Below are 27344 nucleotides of genomic sequence, written 5' to 3' on the forward strand. Positions count from 1 at the left end.
AGCCTATCCCTGATTTTGGAAGAATTCACTTCCTTGGTTGAAGGTTTGAGGTCCCATTTCTTTGCTGGCTGTTTCTCTTATCTCCTTATGATCCCTTCTCACACAGCCCTTTCAATCCTCAAAACATCAATAGTGAGTAAAATCCTTACCATGCTTGGAATATATCTGACTTTTGCTTCATATGACTAGATTAGGCCCACACAGATATCTCCCTATTTTAAAGTCAACTGTACTATAGAATGTAATGTAATCACTGGAGTGATACCATATTCATAGATTCTGGAGATGAGGGCAGGACAAGTTTGGAGTTGCTGTTTTAGACATTCTACCTACCATGCCTCATTATGGTGGTTTCCCTTATGTGTATGTGAGTGAATCACTGTGGGAAAAAATATATAACATGATTCCCATTTTATGAGGGAAATTGAGGCTCTCCAAAGTAGTGCAGACTACTACTGAGAGACACTGGTTTTGTGTTAATGCAGACTTGGGTTTATTTCACTCATGTTTTTAGTTCTATGGTATAAGAAAGTTGTTAAAACATTGAAAAATGTGGTTAATACCACCTCACTGGTAAAAAAAAAAAAATGTGACTATCCATGACAATGTATGCAAAACATTTATTATTTCAGAATTTCAATAAATTGTACTTTTGTTATCAGTAATTGATTTGTGCAAGGTCACATAGCTGAACTGTGACACAACACTCAGATGCAATCTTGTCTGTCCCAAAGGAGAGACAGCAACAAAAAACATTGCTAGATTTGTAGGTTTTTTTCCTTTATTAGATAATAGTTTTTAGGATAGTTCAGTGTTGTTTAATGATAATGTAAAACTTCTCAGTACTCTTAAACTTAATTTATAGAATCTTTAAGCCAAACATTTGGTTTTATAATGGAAGTTAATTATGTAGTTGGGCAGAGTATTCAGATATTCACTAGATAAGCAACCATTCAAAAGTATATCTATTTCATAATTGAAAAAGTTACTTATTCCAAATTCATGTATATGCCATCTTAAAAGACTCCTGCTTTACAATGTACTTATAATGAGTAGTTGAATTTACTACTATGTATGCTGTTGCTATCCATTAGTGCTCTAAAAAGAACAAAGCATGACCTTTTTTCCTTCCCTTACTGTCTAATACTGGTTTATGTTTTGTAGTTGTGAGCTGTAGCATCAGCTAATATTCATTGCTTTTTTGCAGCTTACTTTTGTGACCTCCCAGACTGCCTGAAACCACTGCTTAAATTGAGTCACATTATCCATGATTTCTGTGTAGCACAATATTGAGCTTTCTGCTTTTTCTCCTCGCCAGAATTCTACAATTAGGGTAGGATCTTCGAAAAACATCCCTAAAGCATTACTTAATCTGTATTCTTCATTATTGTCACAGTTCAGCACCCTATAAGACAGAATACTACACATTTTTTCAGGATCTGCTAATATTAGGCATGTTTTTCCTCTCTGATTTTTACTCTATTAAAATATAAAACTAGAAGGGCTTTTTTCTCCTTTTATTATGCAAACAATGCATATATATTGCCAAGCAGTGCCCAATATTCACATTGCCCTTCCTGTCTGTCTGAGGGTGGCATAAATGTCCAGGGCCCAAGAGCTGGCTCAACTGCCTTGTCCCAGGTGAATGGCAAAAGTGTGCCCACTACCTGCAGCCAGACTTGCCAGCATTATTTTTTATGAGATTTAATTTTATTTATTTATTTATTTATTTTGATGGAGAGATAACACACTGATACTCAGATCTCTGTTACTTACACCTCCCAATAAGAGAAGGCTAGGAAGTTGCTCTCAGGCTACAGAGTTAACAGTGAACTCCAGCTCTAGGGGAACTTATGTAATGGCAAATAGCATGGGGTTAGCTAGATTTCCAGGGCTCCCTGAGGACTGGTTAACTTGAATAATTTTAGGAGCTCTGGGGAATACAGGGGGCTATCCCTAATTGCCTGATACCTGGTTTGGTAGGGCTGGTACATAATGGCCCTAAAGTGTGAGGGCCCAATAAGGGAAGTATTTGGAATGTGGACTTAATTAGTTGTTCAAGAAGGGGATCTAACTGGCCTCCGACCAAGGCCTCAAAACTGGGTCAGGATAGTATTTTAAACAAAACAAAAATAAAACAACTGTGTTAACACACCTCTAGGTGGGGAATGGGATATGTTTGATGTCTTTAATTGCTTTTCCTTCTCAGAAACTAAACTTGAAGTTATGTTCAGACATAATTCTCTTACTTCATTAAGGGATAAGAGGTCCCCTATTTCTTATTTAAAGCATGATGAAAAGCATGCGGTGCCTGGCTGGCTCAGTTGGAGCATGCAACTCTTGACCTCAGGTTCATGAGTTCAAGCCCCATGCTGGGCATGGAGCCTATTTAAGAAATAATAATAATTAAAAAAATAAAATAAAATAAAAAATGAAAGGGAAGCAAGCATGACTTCATAACAAAAAGGAATGTTTAACAGGGTATTTCTAACCATTTCATTTTTCTTTCTTGTAAAATCTGTATTGTGGGAAGAGCTGCAATCATTTACCTTATTTAAAAAATACAGGTATAATGTGACAGTTATATCTGTCTTCTGTGAGGAAAATAAAACGCTGGTATCAGAGAATCTTAAGATCTCCTAAGAATATTTTTTCCCCAAGAATTTTTTATCAAGCAAGTTCAGTGGGGCAGTATAAATTAATATTATCACTTGTTGACTTTCTTTGTTGACAAGCTCATTGTTGATGAGTTTATAAGACATTTATATCTTAAGTAGAGTTTATAATTGATTTTGATGAAACACATGGGTTTAGGAGATCAGAAAACTAATTTGCTATGCTTACTAATTCATTCTATGACCCTAGGAAATTTGTTTTCATCCTTATGCCTACAAAATAAAATCATTTTAAGAAGGCTTTGGATTGGGCGCCTGGTTGGCTCAGTTGGTTAAGTGACTGCTTTCGGCTCAGGTCATGATCCTGGAGTCCCGGGATCGAGTCCCATGTTGGGCTCCCTGCTTGGCGGGGAGTCTGCTGCTTCCTCTGACCCTCCCCCCTCTCATGCTCTATCTCTCTTTCATTCTGTTTCTCTAATAAATAAATAAAATCTTTTTTTTTTTTTTAAAGAAGGCTTTGGAAAATGAAATACAGATGTTTGGTTTTTTTAAATTTTACTTTTAACCACTCCCCCCCAAAAAAATCCTGGGTGAAACAAATAACAAAATAGTGAAAACTTTGAGTAAATATTTTTATAAGGATCATAACTTAGATTAACATGTTCTGTTCACTTACTGTATAGAAAAAAAATAAGGTAAAGTACATTAAAAGAGTTATGCAACCCAAGTTTTTCTTATTAACATAAGAAAGTGAATCTAAGAGCATTCTAACAACTTGGAAATGACAAGCCCATAGTCTCATGGAACTGTTTTAACATCCTAGCAGATTTCTCAGTGAGGCTACTGTTTTTAATGATTCCAGAAAATGTAGGAATACAATAAATTTTGTTGAGAGGTTAATGAAAACATCCTAAGGGTCTTAGTATTATTATTAATGGTTTCCTTTTGTTTGACCTTTGCTACAGTTGCTTTTTCTGCTTCATTTTTATGCCTAAAGCTTTTACTTATCCTAGAAATGTACCATTTTGCCCAATAACTGGTCAAGAAATATTTTGATAGTAAAAAGAAATTATATACATAAAAATGTTTTACAAATTATAAAGCCCCTATGCTATACAAATATCAGGTATTGTTATCATTGAGTGATAAAGATCAGTAAGAAGTCTTAATATTTCCTAAGAGTAACACTTGCAAATGAAAAGATTATGCTGATATCCATGCTCTGATTGTTTGAAAATCACAGCCAATATACCATTGTGTCAAGGGATAATGCTGTTTCCTGATTTGATCTATATGCTAAAAATATATATTTATAAGATTCACTTTATAAGAACACCTATTATGCCTTTTTTATTTTTATATTTCTATAAAAATATTTAGAGAAAAACACTGTAAATCAATGAAATGTTATGTCATCTCATAAGTCAATGTACAAAGTCAAATCTGGAATATTTTTTAATTGAATGTAAAAAGAAATTTTTTCATCATGAAGCATTAATACTGAAATGATTTATTTTTTTCAATTATTTTAAACTAAATAATAAAGAATTAGAATGGTGTTTTTATTCACCTTGGTTTTTTTTTTTTTAAGATTTTATTTACCTGTGAGAGAGAGAGAGAGAGAAAGCATGAGAGCAGGGAGGGTCAGAGGGAGAAGCAGACTCCTGGCTGAGTGCGGAGCCTGATGCAGGGCTTGATGTGGGGCTTGATTCTGGGACTCCAGGATCATTATCTGAGCCAAAGACAGACACTTAACTGACTGAGCCACCCAGGCACCCTGACTTTGTTTTCAGTATTCAAAAAGCAGTTCCTCTTATGCTCCTGTTAGGTAACTATATGCCTACACTGCTTTATTTCTCTAGTTGCTCAGGTTTTGCAGATAGCATGCTACTTTAAAGTTCAGTTAACGTGAGAATTATATAAGGTCAGTTCTTTAGGTAGAGCTGCAAAATACTCTTGTCAATTTTTATACATTTCTGTGTTTTCTAACCTCTGCCCTGCTGTCCTCTCCTACCAGATTCCTATTACTTTCTTTTTCTACTTGTTCATAACATTCTGTCCTTCTTTTCTCTGATAGTCTCTTTCCTTTATTTTTTAAAAATCTTTTGACCTTTTTGTTTACAAGAATGAGTAAATAACTTGTAAATCATAAAGTAAAGCCCTCCAGAGGTCTATAAATAGAAAGAATCATGATGACTCAATACCATTTTTGACATGTGTTTGTAACTAGTAGCCCAGAATTACAGTAATAATTTTACCTGCAGAATTATGTGGAGGTATGTGAGTTAGAAATTATGTGATTTTTTAACCTATATTTCCAATTTCAGCATAAGATCATTTTCAAAATGATTTACAGATTCTACTTGCCTTTTTTTGGCACTTGATTTCTGTTTATATAGTAGTCTGAAACAATGAGTTGTTTCTAAATTAGGCAAAAATAAATTATGGAATATATGGGACTGAAGTCAGCTAACTGAATTTGGGACAAATTACCCTAATATCTGTGTATCTGGCTCTAACTTTCCAACTTTATCAAATAAAAGTACAAGAATAAGATAATTTGGAAACTGTTTTTATATCTGTATGTCTGATTCTCTAGTAACTTACACAATGAGAACATAAATCTTCCTTTCATGCATGAAATGAGCTATTTGACAATTGCACTATTTAAACTATAACTTAAATCACAAAAATCATAAATTAAATCACAAAATATTTTATTTCAAAACTAGCTGCATACATTTTTTACAGCTATAATGAGTCATAATTTATACTAATTCTAATTATAATAATTTGGAGTTTGTCCACATGTGCTGTGGTGTTTGTAACAAATCATCCCCAAAATTAATGGCTTAAAGTAATAATTTTAATTGCTCACAGTTTTGTAGGTCAGGAATTTGGGAATAATTCAACTTAGGCAGTTATGGTGAGATATTGGTGTGGGCTTTGGTCACCTGAAAGCTCCACTGGGCTAAATGTGCAAGATGGCTCACTCTCATGGCTGGCAGTTGAAGCTGGGTATCCATTCACAGCTCATAGGGGGTTGTCAACAGAAGTGCCTGTGGTTTTACTTTTCAGCATGGCTGTTGGGTTCCTTCTGCAAGGGAATGACCTGAGAAAGGAGCGTTCTAAGAGACCAGTTGTGGAAGCTGAAAGGCCTTTTCTTATCTAGTTCTGGAAGTAATGTAGAGTTCATTCCATGGTATCCTATTGTGCAAACAATAAAACCAGCCTAGATCCAAGGAGAGAGCATTGGCCTCCATCTTTCAGTGGGAATAGTAGCAAAAGATTTGTAGCCATCTTTAATCTATCACACTATAAATTCCATATTTATAAATAATTATTGAATTTAGAAGTAATAGAATTTAATTTAAAAAAACAGACTTGAATTTTCATCCTAAAATTAATTATGCTTGAATGAGAAAAAGAAAATGTCATAATTATTAAAATGTATAGTTTCCTATCAATGAACAATATACATTTAAATAAGCAGAAGCTTAGTCTGACTCTTGGTTTCAACTCAGGTCATGATTTCAGGGTTGTGAGACTGAGCCCCACATCAGGCTCCAAGTGAGCTGGGAGTCTGCTTAAGACTCTCTCTCTCCCTCTGCCTCTCCCTGCTGCACTCTCTCGCTCTCTAAATTAAATCTTTCTTTTTTAAGATTTTAACTTATTTATTTGACAGAGAGAGACATAGCGAGAGAAGGAACACAAGCAGGGGGAATGGGAGAGGCAGAAGCAGGCTCTCCGCTGAGCAGGGAGCCCGATGCGGGGCTCGATCCCAGGACCCTGGGATCATGACCTGAGCCGAAGGCAGACGCCTAATGACTGAGCTGCCCAGGCGCCCCTAAATAAGTCTTTCAATAAGCACAAGTTTAAGTTTGTTTCATTAGCCTACAGGTTAATGGAATAATCTTTTTTTTTTAAGATTTTATTTATTTATTTGAGAGAAAGAGCAAGCAGGAGCAAGAGGGGAGGAGCAGAATCCCTGCTGAGCAGGAAGCCCTATGCGGGGCTCAATCCCAGGATCCTAGGATCATGACCTGAACCAAAGGCAGATGCTTAACCGACCGAGCCACCCAGGCGCCCAGTTAATGGAATAATCTAATTTGAAAAATCAAGAATATTAAAATCCAGTTAATTCTATACATCAATATTATTTCTTTTTTTTTTTTTAAGATTTTATTTATTTGAGAGAGAGAGCACATGAGAGGGGATAGGGTCAGAGGGAGAAGCAGACTCTTTGCTGAGCAGGGAGCCCGATGCGGGACTGGGACTCGATCCAGGGACTCCAGGATCATGACCTGAGCCGAAGGCAGTCGCTTAACCAACTGAGCCACCCAGATGCCCCAATATTATTTCTAATTCAATAGATCATCCTGCCAAATATATCCTAGAAATTTGCAAACATAGTGAGAATATTGAGGGAATATTGCTCTTGCTCTTCGGCTAAGAGTGTTCAAAGGATTTTATTTTATGTGTTAGACAACTACTTCTGTGAATATTGACACATGTATATGTAACAACTAAAAATGAAACTAGATAATTAAAATTCATTTGCACAGTCATTTTATAAAAAGTCTTGGCTTCTGATGACATAATAAATATTTAAGGTGTTATCCCATAAGTAAATGCAAATGATATATTATCACCTGTCTAATTTAAAACTGTGAGATTATGAACTTCTTTTTTTTTTTTTTTTAAGATTTTATTTATTTATTTGACAGAGAGAGAGAGAGAGCACAAGTAGGCAGGCAGGCAGGCAGAGGCAGAGGGAGAAGCAGGCTCCCCGCCGAGCAGGGAGCCCGATGCGGGGCTCGATCCCAGGACCCTGGGATCATGACCTGAGCCGAAGGCAGACGCTTAACCGACTGAGCCACCCAGGCGCCCCAGATTATGAACTTCTTGAAAAAGTTCCCCAGGAACAAAATCAGAGAATTGTATAAAGTGAGCATATTTTTGGAAAACCAATTTTTTTTTTTTTTACAATTCCTATTAGTCACAATATAGGTGAATCTTCCATTTTAAATTAATTAATCAACAAAATAATTAGTATACAAAAATATTGTTGATAATTAATCTACAAAAAACAATTGTATTAGATTCAGACAGATGCGGAGATCTTCTTTTAGTAAAGGACTCAGTGCCCAGCTACAAATCCTGTGGTTAGCTGATTGCCTCCTGCTGTTAGCTCATGCCTTAAGGGCCTGCCTCTTCTTTCTAGCTGAAGTCAGTCTCATCTGTGGATGATCTGAGACAGTGAATAAGTAACAGCAGCTGAGATCTAGTTATTCTTGAGACAGCCCCCAGTCAATGACTGAACAGGGAGCGATATAAGAGCCTGCCCACTTTCCCTCTACATATGATTCCTCTAAGAGGCGTTCTTGGCGCTGGAGCTCTTCATTTGGCTGACAGAGGATATGTCAGGTATGATTCTTGGTCCGACTATCTCCCTACCCAAATCTGATTTTTCTTTTCTTTTAACATCAGTTTACTCTCTAATAAACCATTTGCACCCTTAACTCCACTTCAGTATTTGTTTCCTGGAGAACTCACCTGTGACATTTTATTTTATGAGAAGACTTAATTTTTCTTAAGTGAGATATTATGCAAGACTTTAGGAATATAAGTATTAGTACAATGTAGTGTTTCCCATCAGGTAGTTTATGGTCTGCTGTTATCTTCAACCTCCACAGAAAGTTTCTAGCACAGAGCCACAGGTCTAGTTAATTGAAAGCCCAACAATTTGATCCTAGATCTCTGATTCTAAGACGCATGATTATTCTCTTACCTACCTCTTAAGTTTGCTATATTTTTCCCTTTACATTGTGGAGCAGGCTAAGCATTCTTGCCATTAATATTTAAAATCTATGAAAATAAATATTAAAAACAATGAGTGTAAACTCCATGAAAACAGGATTTAGGGAAGAAATAGGCCTACTGCAAAAGGAAAGGTACAGAGATAGTTAGCATCTCCCAGCCAAGCTGGTTCCAAACAACTGAAAGATATTTGTAAGTTAAAATCATATGTTTGGTATTGCTTAGTTTAGAGGAAGTAGAAATTATTAACACCATGAAAGCCAAAATAAACAAATATTCTGGTTTTTTCTAAGCCATTAGCTATTGTGTTCCTTGTCAGTTCAGTTAGGTTAACAGATTCAGAAAAAGTGGTAATTCTCCTAAAGTTTATATTACTTATTTGGTGATTTTTATGGGAAGGAAATGTGGATTTGAGCTTATGCACATCAGTTACAGTGTTTGGTGCTGATGAAATAATCTATCTACTAAAGTGGAGGGGGAAAAAAGAGTCCAAAGAAGCAGGGGAATAAGCAAACAACATGTGAAGTTTTAATATTGCATGACATAGGATTTAGATGCTATGGAGCACGTCCTTACTCTCAAGGGATATCTTACTCAGCCAACAAGGGGAAGCTCTCTAGTGGAATAAGGAGCAATGTTTGAAATGCCTCAAAAAGCATAAGAAATTGTGAGGAATAGAGAGGCACTGTGGGTTGAAGACTGTATAATCCAGTCTCGTGTATGTGTAAAGCAAGGATGCATAAAAACCTCTCGTGTTTCAGTTCTATAGGAATGAGTAAAGGTTGTAAGAAAGTTGGAAATGAAAAGCTTTGAAGCTCCAGAAATAAGCGAGTAGCAGATAATGAAAGGCACTCTACACTATGCTAAAGAGTGTTGCCTTCTTTATTTTCCTGAAGGAGATGATTAGCTGTTAAGTAAGGGATGTAATTTATCCCCATTTAGCAAAATATCTCTGGCAGATTGGGAATGTGATAGAAAAGCAGTTTAGAAACTTACTGCATTAAGCCAGGAAAGAAGCAATGAGTACCTAGAATAAGTTAATGAGGATAAAGAGTGGGCCCAAGAAATACCAAGGAAATAGAGATGAAAGAGTTTGGTATCTGATTTGGTTCAGAGCGAATAAGAACAGAGTATAGGATGGCTTCCTGGTTGTTTTTAGGAACTAGGAAGATGTAAGAAGTAAGTAAAAGTGAAGGTTTCAGGTAGAGAGAAATGATAAGATGAAGGTTGCCCTGAAATGTCTATGGGACAATGTGAGTATATGCTCAATAAGTAGTTTTATTTATGGGTTGAAGCTTAGAAGATGGAAGAGTCTAGATTAAGTATTTGTATCTGAGCATTACCTACACACAATAATATAGGCCCTAGATGTGGATGTACTGTGTACAGAGGCTGTAGCTGAGCATACTTGCTCAGTGAGAAGATTAAATGCCCAAAGACAGAGGTCTAGGGAAAGGGACAAATATTAGAGAGACGTCGTTGAAGACTGTAACATGGTAACTGGTTTGGGAATTAATATTTAATTATAGCAGGGGAACAAATGGTAGATAAAAGTATCTTTTTTAATTTTATCTTTTGTTATGTTAATCACCATACATTATATCATTAGTTTTTTTTTATTATGCTATGTTAATCACCATACAATACATCATTAGTTTTTGATGTGGTGATCCATGATCCATTGTTTGCGTATAACACCCAGTGCTCCATGTAGGACGTGCCCTCCTTAATACCCATCACCAGGCTAGCCCATCCCCCACCCCCCTCCCCTCTAGAGCCCTCAGTTTGTTTCTCAGAGTCCGTAGTCTCTTGTGATTCGTCTCCTGCTCTGATTCCCCCCCCTTCATTTTTCCCTTCCTGCTTTTTTTTTTTTTAACATATAATGTATTATTTTTTTCAGAGGTACAAGTCTGTGATTCAACAGTCTTACACAATTCACAGTGCTCACCATAGCATATACCCTCCCCAATGTCTGTCCCCCAGCCACCCCATCCCTGCCACCCCCCAGCACTCCAACAACCCTCAGTTTGTTTCTTGAGTATAGCCATTTTTAAACTCACTATGTTTGCACAAGAACAGGAGGAAAGAATTTAGGATAATTCACTGGTTTCTGTCATGGGCAACAAAATGGACAAATGGATATCAAAGAAAATGACTGATTAAAAAAACATACGTGGGTATATTATATAGAATAATATCTTCAGATATAGTAGCTTATTTATTTTGCAACTTAGAATGTATTATGAAAAATATCACACTGTAGAGAAAATTTCAGTTTCATTAGTCATATGCAATTATCTGCCACTGTGTGAAGCTGACTTTCCTTATCGAGAGCAAAGTGAAAGGGCTAAGCCTATTCTGTCTCTTTGATGTTTTTATAGGATATAATGAAAGATGAATGCTCACTGCTGAAGCTGCAGCTGAAAGAGCGGGATGAACTCATTTCCCAACTTCAGGAAGAGCTGGTAAGTGATAAAAATACTTGGCCCACAAGTATACTTTCCTTGCATGGTTATTTGCTATAAACCCTCCAACAACTTCTTTGTTAACAATATTATTATTTATAAACTGTTAGTGCTTCCGTTGGATTCATTATCAATTTTATAGTCCTATAGCAATGATGATTTGAAAATCTGAAAAATAGGATACTCTATCATGTATATTGAACTTTGTATAATTCCAAAACAGGTCACTGAACCAAGGTTAGATGTTTTAGTTGTATTTCTCAAAAATTGTAAAGACTGAGGCTGTATTTTATTTTGTAAAGTGTGTGATTTAACTTCAGACTTCCCTACCTAGAGATATAACCATGTAATATGAGGCAAAGGACTCAAAAATCTTAAACAGAAACATTTTAATTTTTATTTTCACAAAGCTACCAAAAATGTATTACCTTATGAGATTTTTATTTATATAATATCTATATTATATAAAATATAGATAAACATAAATATAGATATAGATAAATATAGATAAAAATATACAAAATAGATATAAAATATAGATACAAAATAGATATAAAATATAGATACAAAATAGATATAAAATATAGATACAAGATATAAAATATAGATATAAAATATAAAATATAGATACAAAATAGATATAAAATATCTATATTATATAAAGTATATGGACATATGTATCTAAATACATATGGATACACAGTATCTATATTATATAAAAGTTACACAAAATATTAAATGTTTATAGTTGATGTTTTCCGGGTGTTTTTAAAATTTGATGTCATAAAAAAATGTCTTAAGTTAAACTTTTATAACCTGAAAACATACTTGGTAGGTAATAAGAATAGCAGTGTGCATTATTTTTCTATCAACTGTATTTTGCAATAAAATTTACTGAGTTTAATAAAAAATCTGTAAAATAAGAATGAAAAAGGAATGAAAAGAATTTTTTAAAAATTTTTTATTATGTTAATCATCATACATTACATCATTAGTTTTTGATGTAGTGTTCCGTGATTCATTGTTTGTGCATAACACCCAGTGCTCCATGCAGAATGTGCCCTCTTTAATACCCATCACCAGGCTAACCCATCCCCCCACCCCTCTCCCCTCTAGAACCCTCAGTTTGTTTCTCAGAGTCTATCATCTCTCATGGTTCGTCTCCCCCTCCGACTTACCAATAAAATGAAAAAATATTACACAATAAGAGAGCCTAACTCATTATCAAGATCAAAATAGTGTTCTTTATGATGATGTACTACATTAACAATGATATATTACATAATTATTTGATACAATTAAATGACAAAACAGATTTTATAGACCATCAAGCTTCTGAGAGTTCTTAACATATTAGTGAGAGCAGACAAACTTAGAGCATATTTTATTGGTTCTTGGCAGTGGACAGTGTTTTTACTGAAATTTGACCTTTAGACTGTGTTATGATTGCATTGATGCCAATTATTGGCTTCATGAGCATATTATTGTTGCTTTAGAAAACCTATCAACCAGTATTTAAAATAGTAATAGTACTATAGACAAAAGGAACATGTGTTACATTAGTGGGAATAACTTTCTGTAAATGATTGATTTATTATAAACTTTATTATGCTAGGAGAATATTTCTATATTTAATATAACTATAGATATGTGATCAAGCTTTGTTTATGTGGCACCAAAAAATCTGCATTGAATAAAAATCATGTAGATTAATATTAAAGGATGCATAGAATCACCAGTTTTAACACAACAGAAAATCTACCATTCACTTTGTCAGAGAATGCTTATTTTCGGAGGATTAACTCAGAAAGAAGTATTCATTTCTCCCCCCTAACACTAGTTGTGTCAGATTTAAAACATAGCACATACAAGACATCAGACCTTCATTTGTTGAATGAAATTTAGAAAGGAAATGATTACTTTGAAAGCCAATATTACATAGTTCAACTCTTAAAGCAGTTTAGTACCCCTTTCTCCAAGAAAGAAAGTCTTCTGTTTGCTGATTTAGTAAAATGACATTCAAGGGTTTTGTTTCTGTTTTTGTTTTATTTTCTATTTTTCTTTTTAACTTGAATGACCCAAAATGACTAATTAGCCTCCAACATTTTGCAGGAAACAATCAAGGTCTTATTTCCATTTTTGTTCTATGTAGTTTGCATAAGCATCTTGGATATTTAAACAGGAAAATGTTAACTTTTGAAAACAAAGTTGGTTTTATTAAAGAGGACTATCGCTAAAGAAGAAAGTGTATAAGTGATTTGAGGATTTAAGGAAGAAGAGACATTGCTAAAAAGAAAAAGGCATCACTAAAACTGGATTTGGAGCATATAGGAGGGGTACAACCCCATAAAAGCAATGTAACCCATTTGGATCCATTAAAATTAAGTCGTAGCACTTTTGATCCCAATAACAAATAACTTGTGACGTTTTGACAAAGTGGACGTTAAGCTGCACCTTTATACATTACCTACCTAAATTTGAAGATTTTAAAACATTTTAGAAACCAGTTTAGCTGGACCCTCTTATAATACATTATACTAGATCTGTAATTTGGAGCTAGTTTAGTTCTCTCTTGTTTATCTTGGGTTTTTCATTTCTTGACCACTGCTATTATAAGAATTTTATATACCTTCTAAATCAAATTTTGATATAATTATATCAAGAAAGGATTTATTTCCAACTTAATAAGCTTATTTTTTGTATGATTGTTTACTTATTCAGCCTCATTTTGGTAGTTTCAGGAGTATTAAGAAGTAAGTTGGAGCAGTGTGGGGTTGGTGCAAAAGAAAGGTTTTTAAATGCAAGTTTTGGGTTATTATCTTTAGATCAGGGTTTCCAACAGCAGCACTCTTGACATTTGGTACCAGATTATTGCTTGTTGTAAGTTCTGTGCAGATGTACAGCAGTGTCCATGCCCTCTAGCCTCTCTCCCTTAGTACCTTCCACACATTGCCAGTTATCCAGAGGGGGAAAATTTCCCACAGTTGAGAACCATTGCTTGAGGGTTATTAGATTATAGTCCCCAATAAAATTGTATGTTATAGGATGAGTGTCTGTTGATAGCCAGTTTAAATGAAGTAAAAAGTTCTGTAGAATAGATGGGCTTCTTTGTCTATTCATAAATAGTTCTTTGCATGGTATTTTAGGCTGCTAGGCTGCCATACAAAACACCATCTACCTTGAAATATGAAGGATATTGCTATGGATTGAATTGTGTCCTCCCAAAGTTAATATGTTGAAGACATAACCCATGGTGGGAGGGGGGTGCTCTTGTCTCTGCCTCTTCTTATAAGGGCACTAATCCCACCATAAGGCCCTACATTTATGATCTCACCTAACACCTCCCCAAATTCCCACCCCCAAATACCATCACATCAGGGGGTTAGGAGTTCAATGTGAATTTGGGGGGACACGGTCATTTAGTCTGTAAGGGAAGTAAGGGTATCAGAGGTCTTATGGAATTGTACCCCTTCACTACAACTCCTTAATAATAGTGGTTGTGATTTTACTATTTTTGCTATCACAGTTATCTTGTAAGATTCTAATTGGCAAGAAGTCACATCTGAGGATAAAAATCAAACCAAAAACCTGGACAAGATTATTGCTAAAGACTGCTAGGAGTTACTGGTTCAGAGTAGGAAATGAGATGAAAAACTGTGACATGAATGAGAATTATTCAACATCTTCTTAATAAGGATATTAGCTGAAGGCATGGAAAAGAACCAACTTTCAGAGTCAGAAATGATAAGAAGTCTTTTCTTTTTAATAATTAAAACTTGGATTTATACTTAAATATAAGCTTGTGCTTATTGTGTATGTAGAATATATTTAACTTTTTGTGTATTAGAAATAGAACTCTCTGACCAGAGCAAAATTTTAGGGATTTCATGAATTTACTTTAAGGCTTTTAATGCATTGGTATAGATTTAGACCAAAAATCTAAACATAATGGCTTAAAGTAAGAATGCTCAATCAGAATCAATATAACAGTTACTTAAATTATTTTTAATTTTACATTTAACTTTGACTATTCGTGACATAAAGCAGAGAAATATTTTTCCGACGTATGAGAAAGTTTGAGTCTTTTTCTCAGCTATTAAGTGAAGGTCATGTTGAAGATTGCAGTGTAATTTTATTGCTGGTATAAAACTGAGGGACATTGTAAATATTGCCTTCTTGTTCCTAAAATAAACCTGGGTGATTTATCATAAACATTGGTGGTGAAGTGTGTAGCCTTGTGTTTTGGTGGGGGGTAAGGGGTGTACAGGTATTTTCTGGTAAATGATTATTAATCTTGTAAATGGCTTCAGAAATTTTATAAATGATTTCACAGTATGGATGAAAAGTGTGCCCTATAGGATTTCAGAAATTGAAGAAAATGGGTTTGGTATTAATAGATTGATTCAAAATATTTTTAAAGAAGTTGGAGCTGACTTAAAAGTAAAAATAACTTTTGTTGGACCTAAGACTGTAAATAGTAAAATTTAATTGCCCTAACTAGGATCAGTACACCATACTATGTATTTACTATTGTTTTACCAGTAATTTAAATGCCTATTCCTTTGTCAAAAATGAATGTATATGGTAATCACTCTAGAAAAGGTGAATTGTCAGCAATTTATGATTCTAAACTTTATAATTTCTACTATTTTACTCTTCCCTTTGGTTGGAACTTTCATTTTGTAGCTGATCTGAGTAAAAAAGCATCAGATACAGCTTTTTACAGTATATTTCTTTTTAAAAGCATGTTTCTACTTAAAAGGTCAGTTTAAATGAATAACCCAAAAATAAGATTTCAGCCAAAAAGCTTATGAACTGTCTGAAAATAAATATACTTTAAAACGTCCCTCATTAAGAAAAAGGCCAAATAAAAATACCTCCTATGTTTGCTTTCATAATCTATTTTACCACATAACATTGATACTTGTCAGAATGTAGTGAAAGCTATTTGTTACCTTAGTCACCACATGTTTCTAAGCTAAAGAGTAAGGGGATGCACTGACTGTGAAGCATTTAAAAAAATTAAAAGCCATCTGCATTTCCCATAGGTCAGTTGTAAAACCCCTCCCTGAAAGATGTTTTGTTTTCTTGTGGGTCTGAATCCTAATTTAGTAACTTCAGGTTAAGATGTTTACATTTTACACACTTTACAATTTCAGTCAGCACATTATTACTCATCTCTTAATAAACATTGTATTTTTAAAGGAAGGTTAATTGGGAGAAGTTCCAGTTGAGGAGAACTCTGTACAGATATTAACAATTCAGAATCGGCAAGCTTTAAATTCAATTTGTGTTCCTAACCCCTGTAGTACTACATATTAATGTATTCAATAAATTCAAAATACAAAATGAAAGCATGGGACGCCTGGGTGGCTCAGTCATTAAGCTTCTGCCTTCAGCTCAGGTCATGATCCCAGTGTCCTGGATTGAGCCCCGCATAGGGTTCCCTGCTCCGCGGGAAGCCTGCTTCTCCCTCTCCCACTCCCCCTGCTTGTGTTCCCTATCTCGCGTGCTCTCTCTCTCTGTCAAATAAATAAATAAAATATTTTTAAAAAATGAAAAGCATATATAAAGATGAAAGAATGAATCTTGCATTACTTCAGTTCTGTCTTTTGATGTAACCATTTGGAGTATTTTTATTTAAGATGTAAACATATAGAGAAAGAACTGCAAGATCTATATTTTGGGGGTAATACCTAAATTTTAGTTCATTATTTTACTGAATTTAATAGCCAATTCTGAACTTCTTAATTTTAAATTGCATATTTCATTTTAATGTCTTAAAACTAATGCACTAACCAAAAAAGTTGCATTAAGGCATGATTTAATATTTGCTTAAATTATACCTTCTGCAGAATCTTAATAGTTTATTAAAACTTACTACTTCTTGGCATGATCACATTTACAAAGATGAGTATGATAACCTTTTAATTAGCTGTGTTTCTTTTCTGACCATCACTAAATCTCATTTTATGTCATTATTTAAAGTAAATTTTTCTTCTAGAAATGGGCTTTTACAAATGATCTCTGTTCTAGGTATCCAATATGGTAGGTACATAACTGAGTTTTGAACACTTCCTCCTGCCATGCAAAGACTAACTTGAAAACCAGATAACTTAAGAGAAGTTAAAATCAATATATATATATATATATATATATATATATATATATATATCTGTGTGTGTTATTAAACCTTTTTTCCTCACTGAAAGCAAATATTGAAAATTCTTACTTGAATGCAAGTAAACATAAACAATCATTTTTCTCCAGCCTCTTAAAATCCCATTTACTTTATTTAAATGTAAACCAAGCTCTCAGCTCATTTGTTAATATTTGAATAGCAAAGTATGGAGCTGCATAAAAGGCACTTGTAGAACTGATGAATTTTGAAAAATTGAAGGCAATTGAAGAACTGAAAGTAAAGCATTATGTATAATCAGGTTACTATGCATAATAAAGGGGGAGCTAAAAATAAGACTCTAAGAAATACATACAGCTAAATAGCACTTTATCAAGAATCTGAAGAGAATAATTTTGATTTGGTTTAAAACATATTCAGAATTCAAATTGAATAAAATTGTATGTCCTTGAAGCTTTAGTAACAGAATAATTCCTGCTTGATAAGAGAAACATGCTTTTTGCATGAAAATCATATCCTGCATCCATCTTAAAAGTAATTCCCCACTTGCTCTACATCCTATTATAACTTAGGGTATTATTTCATACCAGTCATTTTAAGATAGACGATTACAGGCCCGTGGGTGATTTACATAAGAACAGACAGCTATAAGTACTTTCAAATCCTCTTTCTTTCTCATATTTAGGAAACATTAGGCACAGAAAATAGATTAGGTATACTTAAACATTATTAAAGTGTCAGGCTACTTTCCTTGTTTTTTTTTTTTTTCCCCCCCCCCCCCCAGGTGAATTAATTGCATATATCCAGAAATGGCTTATCGCAGCAGTAATTACATTCCTCCTCAGGTCTGTGAGATAGATGTACAGTGTGCATGAGGCAATATCCTATGATACATAATGGGGATTAGCCTCCAGTTCCTTACACACTCCAGTACCCTGATGAAGAGCTGACAAAAAGATAAAATCTTTAATATTCTACTGCACTTGCCTTGGCAATAGTACATATTTATTTAAGTCTTTATCATGAAGTGTTGTCATATTGTATGGCATGGATATAGGGAAATAATTGTGCTATAATTTAAATGCTAGTATGAAGGCGTTTGATACCGTTAAGGTATAAATATGCTTTAAAAGCAGCAGCCAGCCATACTATGGCCAAATTAAGCATGTAGCAGAAATTCATCTATAAAGTTGGGTATTTTGTATATTTTTCATTTATAAGGTATGTCATAAAATTTAGTGGTTTCTCTGCATTTTTATTTCTTTTATCATACCAATCAAGATTTCAGTGCATAGAATCACCTACCAAATAAAACTATTTAATCAACAGGAATAGAGATAGCTGAAGATTTAGGATTAGGGAAAAGACTTAGAATTTAGAGGGACGGGGGGTGGGGGTTGGCATACAAATTGTGAATTACTAGCGGAGTTAACATGCAAAATGAGACTATATATGTTGTATGTGTGTACATGTTTATATGTGTGTATAAATATATAAAACATAACATAATGTTCTACCTCACAATAGGTTATCTTTAAGTATTTGAAAGCCAGGCTGAGCTAGGGACTTCGCAGCAAGGGTTAACAAGATGAAGTGGAGTATAGTCTCTGTTAAGGAGCCAACATTCAAATGAGGAAACAGGAATAAACAGTTCATTTAATAACAGTCATTATTTACTGAGCTCTTATTCTTTGGCAAGTGCTCTGGTGAATGCTTTTGGTTTATTATTGACTTTACTTTTTATAATAAAATCGAGAAGTATGTATTTTTACTTCCGGTTCATCTATAATCAAGCAGATATTCGGAGGGATTAGCTGATTTGTTCAAGTCTGCATAATAAGTGATAGAGTTAGGATTTGCAGCTAAGTCAGCTTGACTCCATGAACATATATTTTTCTCGTAATACATCCAAATTTATAAATTACAAAGCCGTGAGGTTAGCTTTATACCATAGTTCTCATTTGCAATAGATCAATATCATAATAAAAAAAGTAACACTTGTTTATTGATTGATTAGCCTGGTAGTACCAGTCAGGCTTGGGTGGTCAGGGCAGCTGATTGTATGATACAAAACGAAAACTTTATTAGAGCAGTGACCTGAAGCAACTTCTCACAGCCTTAGAGATGAGTACAGTGGCTTTCCTCGGGGCTCCGGACATCACAGGCACATTTAATGTCCTTTCTGTTACCATGTCCTTTTTATGGACACCTCTTGGAGCTGAGTGAGGATACTATAGAAGTCCATTTTTTTAAAAAGCACTTGTAAAATCATGATTTAGCATTATCAGAGCGATGAAGAGATTGAGACAAATCTAAGTATTTTACCTAAAAGCTAAGAAAATAAATGTTTTTTAATGATCGTAAATATCTCTGTCTACCTTCTGCATGTGAATACAATATCTCCATATTCACATATGTGTATTTCATATTGCCAATAAATCCACCAAAGTCTGTCAAATACAGACTGAGGGAATTGTCAAAAGTGAGGAAAACCACTAATCCAAACAAACATCAGCAACTATCTGATATCATCTGACAATTATTTTACTCATTTTATGAACAAAACATGAATGACTGGGCTAGAAATTTCTTTAATAATTTAGCACCATCTCAATTCTCAACTATTTGCTCTATAACTAGGACTGTTTTAAGTTCTGTAAGGAATATAAAGGAAGTTTCTATAGGGGAGAAGAACCTTTCCCTTCACCTCTAGGTTCTTTGGCTGGCCTAATAATTGACATAAAACAGATTAATAAGCAAACTTAATTTCCTGTGCTCAGGAGTCTCCCATAGACACTAAAGGCTCAAAGGCTGGCCGTAGAAGCTTACATGCCATGATGAGCTAATGAAAGGGGGTAGGGGTACGGGACTTCAAAGGATTGGAAGACCATTCACAGGAATGTAAGAGCAAATGTTTGGTAAGCAAATGTCTGTCTTGTCATGCCGGTAAGTCTTTAGTTATCTATTTAACATTAGACATACAGATAAGCTATAATTATCTTTGGTACTGGTTTTCTTCCTGGTAGAGGCTTTCTATCTAAATTCTTTCAGATATTTAAAGAAGAGGTAAAAAGCTCTTCATGACTGTTAGGCCTTGATTTCCTTCACCTCAAACAATCCACACACCAAAGCGGCACATTCTGGGCAATTCAAAATTAAAACAGGCCTCATTCCAACAAGAAGCCTGAGCTTAAGTATACTTCCTGTGTGTTTCCCTATCCCATTCAAATGTGGCTTTACCTTGACTTGGCATCCTTTCCTCTCTCATTGATGAGTGCCTTAATGATGGGGCCTTGTCATCCTTCTGTGCTCAGCATCCAGCCAAGTGGGCATTCAGTAAATGTTTAAAGAAATGAATAAAATTTATATCCTAGTTCCTGCTACAACATTTGTTAAGGAAACCTTTAGAGAATAAAGCAAAATAATGTCACATTATTAAATTATATAATTTGGGAGATGAAAGATTGAAATAAAAGGAGGAAGGAGTAGTGTTGGGTTTTATTGTATAATTTAATGGAGGGAGTTCTAGGGCGCAAATAAGCCAGTGGTGGAAACATGAAACGGAATTGAAATACAAGATGGGTGCCACAGTAAACAATGAAGATAAAACATCAGAGGAAAATATAACTGTTAAAGTATCTGAAGACTAGGAACTGAAATAAATTATAAACACATAAGGAAAGGACAAAGTCAAAATTATAATCTAAAATATTCTAGGGGTGCCTGGGTGGCTCAGTTGGGTAGCATGGACCCTTGGTTTCGGCTTGGGTCAGGATCTTAGGATCATGGGATCGAACCCCGTGTGGGGCTCTACGCTCAGTGTGGAGTCTGCTTTTCCCTCTCCCTGCCCCCGCTTCATGCATGTGTTTTCTCTCTCTCTCGTGCTCAAATGAATTCATAAATAAAATCGTTTTTTAAAAAAATAAGATATTCTAAAAATCAAAGAAACCCCCCCAAAACAGCATTCATCAAAACAACGGAAAAATTTGCACAAATTTAGGTCATCCTTATGTAGTCTGCTTCTCATTTTCACAAGAAAACCTTTTGATGAAATAGTACAATTAGGTGGTTGTCTTAAGCTAATTTTTTAGAAAAAAATGGTCTGTAATGTGAAGAATTGGTAAAAGAAACTAGGTATGGATAGAAAGTTAAGATAGTGGAAAAAGAACTCCAAAAGACAAGTATAAATGGAAGAGTAAAAATTTAAAATGACTAACCTATTTATGACCTATATTTGTGAAAGTACTAAAGACTGAGAAGTATAAGATAAATAAGCCTCCCTATCATGTGTCAGTATTATGCTAGGTAATTTGCTTATGTATCTCACATCACACTCAGTTATAATTTTATATATAAGTATATATAAATTCATATATAAATATATATAATTTCATATATAAGTATATATAAATTCATATATAAATATATATAATTTCATATATAAATATATATAATTTCATATATAAATATATATAATTGAAGCTGACACTTGAAGATGATAAATACATTGAACAAGGTTACAGAACTACAAGATGTCATTTAAAAAATCTATGCATATGTGAATTAAATTTGAATACGTTTGCTATGGAGAAGCAAAAAGTACGCCACTATAATGTTCCTTAAATCTAGTGATTTCTCACTGTGGCATGCACACACTGGTGGAATGTCAGGCTGAGAGGAACAAAGAAAATAGAGCCCATGACAAGCCAGGGGTTACAGGGGTTTCTGAGCTATTGAAGTTCATGGAACTGGATTGTTTTGGAATGGGAACCCCTTAAAGTTCTTATAATTCCCCAGACACAATAGCTAGTTCTCCTTTTATTAAATTCTCAGTTCCCAGTGCATTAGGCAGCTCTTTATTCATTCAGCAGCCAGCCAAGAGTAACTCAATTCAGTATTTACAGGCTCCCAGGGTTTAAGACTGCTGTACCCACCCTTCCATTTCTTCCAGTTGCATGACTTTTGTCAATTGTCCTTGATCTGTGAGCAAACTGGTTTGGTAGCAACCAACACTAAATAACTCTTAAACTGATGGGAATTTTAATAAGAAATGTAGCAGCACAAAACACATCTAATATCAACATAATAGATATCCACATAAGTCCTCCTCTCACTGTTCTGTTTTAGTTTTTATTCATTTATTCATCCTATATTCCATTTATAATTCCCAACAACTCTGTGAATTATGTGGGTTTTGTTGTCTTTCTCAGAGCATTGCAAACAGGGAAACTAAGGTTTAGCACAAATCAATGAAATTTCCTATCACCTAATGAGCAGCAGAAGAGAGACCGAGGGATGCTTTAGGGTCCTGGACATGCAAAGAGATGCCAAAATTTTTTTTCTTTTTTTTTTTTTTTGAGATGCCAAATTTTGAAAGAGGGGAGGTTGGATAGAATCAACCAAAAATATATTTGCTTACTGATTTTTACTTCCTAGCTAATCTGACCTTTTCAATTAAATAGGCACTCTTCATAGTTCTATCATTTTGTACACTGAAGTCTTGAACTACATAGCCTATCTTGTTATATACAATCCATCATTTAAAGAAACCACATCATTATAGAAATTTCCATGGATGAGAATCTATACATTTTTTCCCATTGTGAACTTTGTCACAATAGGCATATTTGTTTAGCAAAAATAGTCAAGCTGCTAAAAAGATGACATTATGCCTGTTATATTGCTCAAGATTGGCTACATAAGTTGTTTGAGTTGTCTCCAGTATGTTGCAAAAGGCAGACACTTGGCAAATTTAATGTCATCCATCTGATGTAATTGAACTTAAAGTTGAATGAATGATACTTCAATTCATCCTTGAAATTTTATGAACACAACTGCCATTATGTCACAGCGAATTCTGCTTCTTAAAGAAGTCTTACTATTTGCATATGTAGTAGAGGTACTTTTTACATAAAATTATAATCTTGACTATTAGGTAAACTTTATTTTAGACTAGATTTTTGAAATCTATTTTTTTTAAATGTTATCTAGTGGCAGAAGAGGAAAAAATTGTTACCCATTATTCCACTACCTCAACATAATTCTTTTGGATATATTCATGTGTTTCTCCCCCTGTTTTTTGTTTTTTATATATAGGTGAAATGATAATGACTATATATTTTACACTTTAATTTTTTTTCTTAGTTATATATCAAATACATTTTATATGTTTAATTATTAAAGTAAATTCTCTACACACTATGCTATGTTCAACAGAAGTGTAGCTACCATCTGTAACGATACAACGCTATTACAGTATTATTGACTATGTTCCCTGTGCTGTGCCTTTTATTCCCATGACTTATTCCATAACTGGAGGCCTGTATCTCCACTCCCCTTCACCCATTTTGCCTCTTTCTCCACCTCATTCCCCATTGGCAACCATGTTTGTCCTGTGTACTTAAAGATCTGATTTTACTTTTTGGGTTTTTTTATGTCTATGTTTTTTATGGTTTTTCACTTGACGTGGGTAAAATCATGTGGTATTTGTCTTTCTCAGTCTGACTTATTTTACTTATCATAACCCTCTAGATCCATCTGTGTTGTTGCAAATGGCAAGGTCCCCTATTTTTTTTATAAGATCTCCTTTTATGGCTGAATAATATTCCATTCATCTATCAATGGACACTTAAGTTGCTTCCATATCTTGGCTATTGTAAATAATGTTGTAATAAACATAAGGATGCATGTATTTTTTTGAATTAATGTTTCTTTTTTCTTTAGGTAAATAGTAGTGGAATTACTGGGTAATATGGTGTTTCTATTATTTAATTTTGTGAGGAAGCTTCATAGTGTTTTCCACAGTGGCTGTACCAATTTGCATTCCCACCAACAGTGTACAAGGGTTCCTTTTTCTCCACATCCTTGCCAGAACTTGCTATTTCTTGTCTTTTTTAAATTTAGCCAATCTAACAGTTGTCATGTGAAAGCTTATTGTGGGTTTGGTTTGCAATTCCTTGATGATAAGTGATGATCACCTTTTCATGTGTCTGTTGGCCATCTGTATATCTTCTTTGGAAAAATGTCTCTTCATGTCCTCTGGCCATTTTTTTTTTTTTAATTGGATTGTTTTTTTTTTTTTTTTTGGTTTGTGTTGTATAAATTCTTTATATATTTTGGATATTAACCCCTTACTGAATATATCATTTGTGGCTATCTTCTCCCATTCAGTAGGTTGCCTTTTTGTTTTGTTGATTGTTTCCTTTACTGTGCAGAAGCTTTTTATTTTGATGTCCTGATAGTTTATTTTTGCTTTTGTTTCCCTTGCGTTAGAAAATGTTGCTCTAGAAAAATGTTGCTATAGTTGATGTCACAGAAATTACTGCCTGTGTTCTCTTTTAGGATTTTTGTGGTTTCAGGTCTCACATTTAGGTCTTTAATCTATGTTGTTTACTTTTTTTTTTAAGATTTTATTCATTTGACAAAGAGAGACACAGCAAGAGAGGGAACACAAGGAGCGGGAGGCTTCCCGTGGAACAGGGAGCGGGAGCGGGAGCGGGAGGCTTCCCGTGGAACAGGGAGCGGGAGCAGGAGCGGGAGGCTTCCGGTGGAACCGGGAGCGGGAGCGGGAGGCTTCCCCTGGAACAGGGAGCGGGAGGGGGAGCGGGAGGCTTCCCCTGGAACAGGGAGCGGGAGCGGGAGGCTTCCCCTGGAACAGGGAGCTGGATGTGGGGCTTGATCCCAGGACTCTGGGATCATGACCTGAGCCGAAGCCAGATGCCTAATGACTGAGTCACCCAGGTGCCCTGAGTTTACTTTTGTGTATGGTGTTTGAAAGTGGTCTAGTTTCATTCTTTTACACATTGCTGTTCAATTTTACCAGCACCATTTATTGAAGAGAATGTCTTTTCCCTATTGTAAACTCTTGCCTCCTTTGTCATAGATTAATTGGCCATATAATTGTGGGTTTATTTCTGGGTTCTCTACTCTGTTCCATTGACCCATGTGTCTGTTTTTGTTCCAGTACCATACTGTTTCCATTACTATAGCTTTGTAATGTATTTTGAAGTCTGGAATTATTATACTTCTAATTTTGTTCCTCTTTCTCAAGATTGCTTTGGCTATTTGAGGTCTTTTGTGGTTCCACACATATGTTAGTATTCTAGTTATGTGAAAAATGCTGTTGGTAATTTGATAGGGATTATATTGAATCTGTAGATTGCTTTGGGTAGCATGGACATTTTAACAGCATTCTTCAAATCCATGAGTGTGGAATATCTTTCCATATGTGTCATCCTTGATTTTTTTCATCAATGTTTTATAGTTTTCAGAGTACAGGTCTTTCACTTCCTTTGTTAAATATATTAAGTATTCTTTTTGGTGCAATTCTAAATGGAATTGTTTTCTTAATTTCTTTCTGCTACTCCATTATTAACATATTGAAATGCAACAAATTTCTGTATGTTAATTTTGTACCCTGCAACTTTAGGAATTTATTTATTACTTTAGTACATTTTTTGGTAGAGTCTTTAGATTTTCTATGTATAGAATCATAAGACATCCTTTTTCACAAGCATTAGGTATTTCTGTTTAACTGTATAACTTTTTTTCAAATTCTGTGGTCTAAATACATATTTACTAGTAATATTTTGCCAATTGTATGTTAAAATAAACATATATTAAATTAATCCTCTTCTTAAAACAAAAAATTTAATGACTTCATTTTTTAAGTTTTCTGTCCTTACTGTAAATGTGCAAATGAGTAGAACATCCTTCATTTTAGTTGTGTGTGTTCAGCTAAAACTATAGATATGGATAAACATTTGATAATGAAAACTGTGATTTTTTTTTTCTGAGCCACAGTAAATGAACAAACTATATTTTTTTAAACTATATTTTTTAAAAATGAAACTTCAGTTTACTCATGTGTAATAATTTGATTCTTAGAAAACTACATTACCTAAACATGTTAATTGCTTTGAGTTGAATTCTTTTTTCTTTAAATTTTATTTTATTATATTAGTCACCATACATTACATCATTAGATTTTGATGTAGTGTTCCATGATTCGTTGTTTGCATACAGTACCCACTGCTCCAAGCAATATGTGCCCTCCTTAATACCCATCACCGGGCTAACCCATCCCCTCACCCCCCTCCCCTCTAAAACCTTCAGTTTGTTTATCAGAGTCCATAGTCTCTCATGGTTTGATTCCCTTCCGATTCCCCCACCCTTCATTTTTTCCCTTCCTACTTTTTTTTTTTTTAATATAATGTATTATTTGTTTCAGAGGTACAGGTCTGTGATTCATCAGTCTTACACAGTTCACAGCACTCACCATAGCAGATTGCCTCCCCAATGTCCATCGCCCAGACACCCCATCCCTCCCACCCCCACCACTCCAGCAACCCTCAGTTTGTTTCCTGAGATTGAGTCTCGTATGGTTTGTCTCCCTCTCTGGTTTCATCTTGTTTCATTTTTTCCTCCCTTCCCCTATGATCCTCTGTCTTGTTTCTCAAATTCCTCATATCAGTGAGATCATATGATACTTGTCTTTCTCTGATTGACTTATTTTGCTTAGCATAATATTCTCTAGTTCCATTCATGGCCTTGCAAATGGCAAGATTTCGGGTTTTTTGATGGCTGCATAATATTCCTGTGTGTGTGTGTGTGTGTGTGTGTGTGTGTGTGTGTGTGTGTACATATATATATACATATACACATCTTCTTTATCTGTTATTATGTTGGTGGACATCTTGGCTCTTTCCATAGGTTGGCTATTGTGGATATTCCTGCTATAAACATTGGGGTGCACATACCCCTTCGGATCACTACATTTGTATCTTTGGGGTGCATATTGCTGGGTCGTAGGGTAGCTCTATTTTCAACTTTTTGAGGAACCTCCATACTGTTTTCCAGAGTGGCTACACCAGTTTGCATTCCCACCAACAGTGTAGGAGGGTTCCCATTTCTCTGCATCCTCGCCAACATCTGTCATTTCCTGACTTGTTAATTTTAGCCATTCTGACTGGTGGTGTGAGGTGGTATCTCATTGAGGTTTTGATTTGTATCTCCCTGATGCTGAGTGATGTTGAATACTTTTTCATTTGTCTTTTGGCCATGTGGATGTCTTCTTTGGAAAAGTGTCTGTTCATGTCTTCTGCCCATTTCTTGATTGGATCATTTGTTTTATGGGTGTTGAATTTGATAAGTTCTTTATAGATTTTGGATACTAGGCCTTTATCTGATATGTCATTTGCAAATATTTTCTCCCATTCTGTCGGTTGTCTTTTGGTTTTGTTGACTGTTTCCTTTGTTGTGCAGAAGCTTTTTATCTTGATGAAGTCCCAATGTTCATTTTTGCCT

At 34.7% G+C, this 27344-nt stretch overlaps 1 protein-coding gene across 3 annotated transcripts in view; it reads left to right on the plus strand.

Moving 5' to 3' along the window:
* Positions 1–27344, plus strand: part of CCSER1 (coiled-coil serine rich protein 1) — a 722113-nt gene that overhangs the window by 595161 nt on the left and 99608 nt on the right. For all 3 annotated transcript variants that reach the window (XM_025873454.2, XM_073891963.1, XM_073891962.1), the window contains exon 8: positions 10817–10900. In XM_025873454.2, the coding sequence (XP_025729239.1) occupies positions 10817–10900 (84 nt within the window). The remainder of the gene's footprint in view (positions 1–10816; positions 10901–27344) is intronic.

Source organism: Callorhinus ursinus, unplaced genomic scaffold (genome assembly GCF_003265705.2).
Source record: "Callorhinus ursinus isolate GAN/ISIS: 27379988/994484 unplaced genomic scaffold, GSC_fseal_2.0 scaffold4, whole genome shotgun sequence".
Taxonomy (NCBI): Eukaryota; Metazoa; Chordata; class Mammalia; order Carnivora; family Otariidae; genus Callorhinus; species Callorhinus ursinus.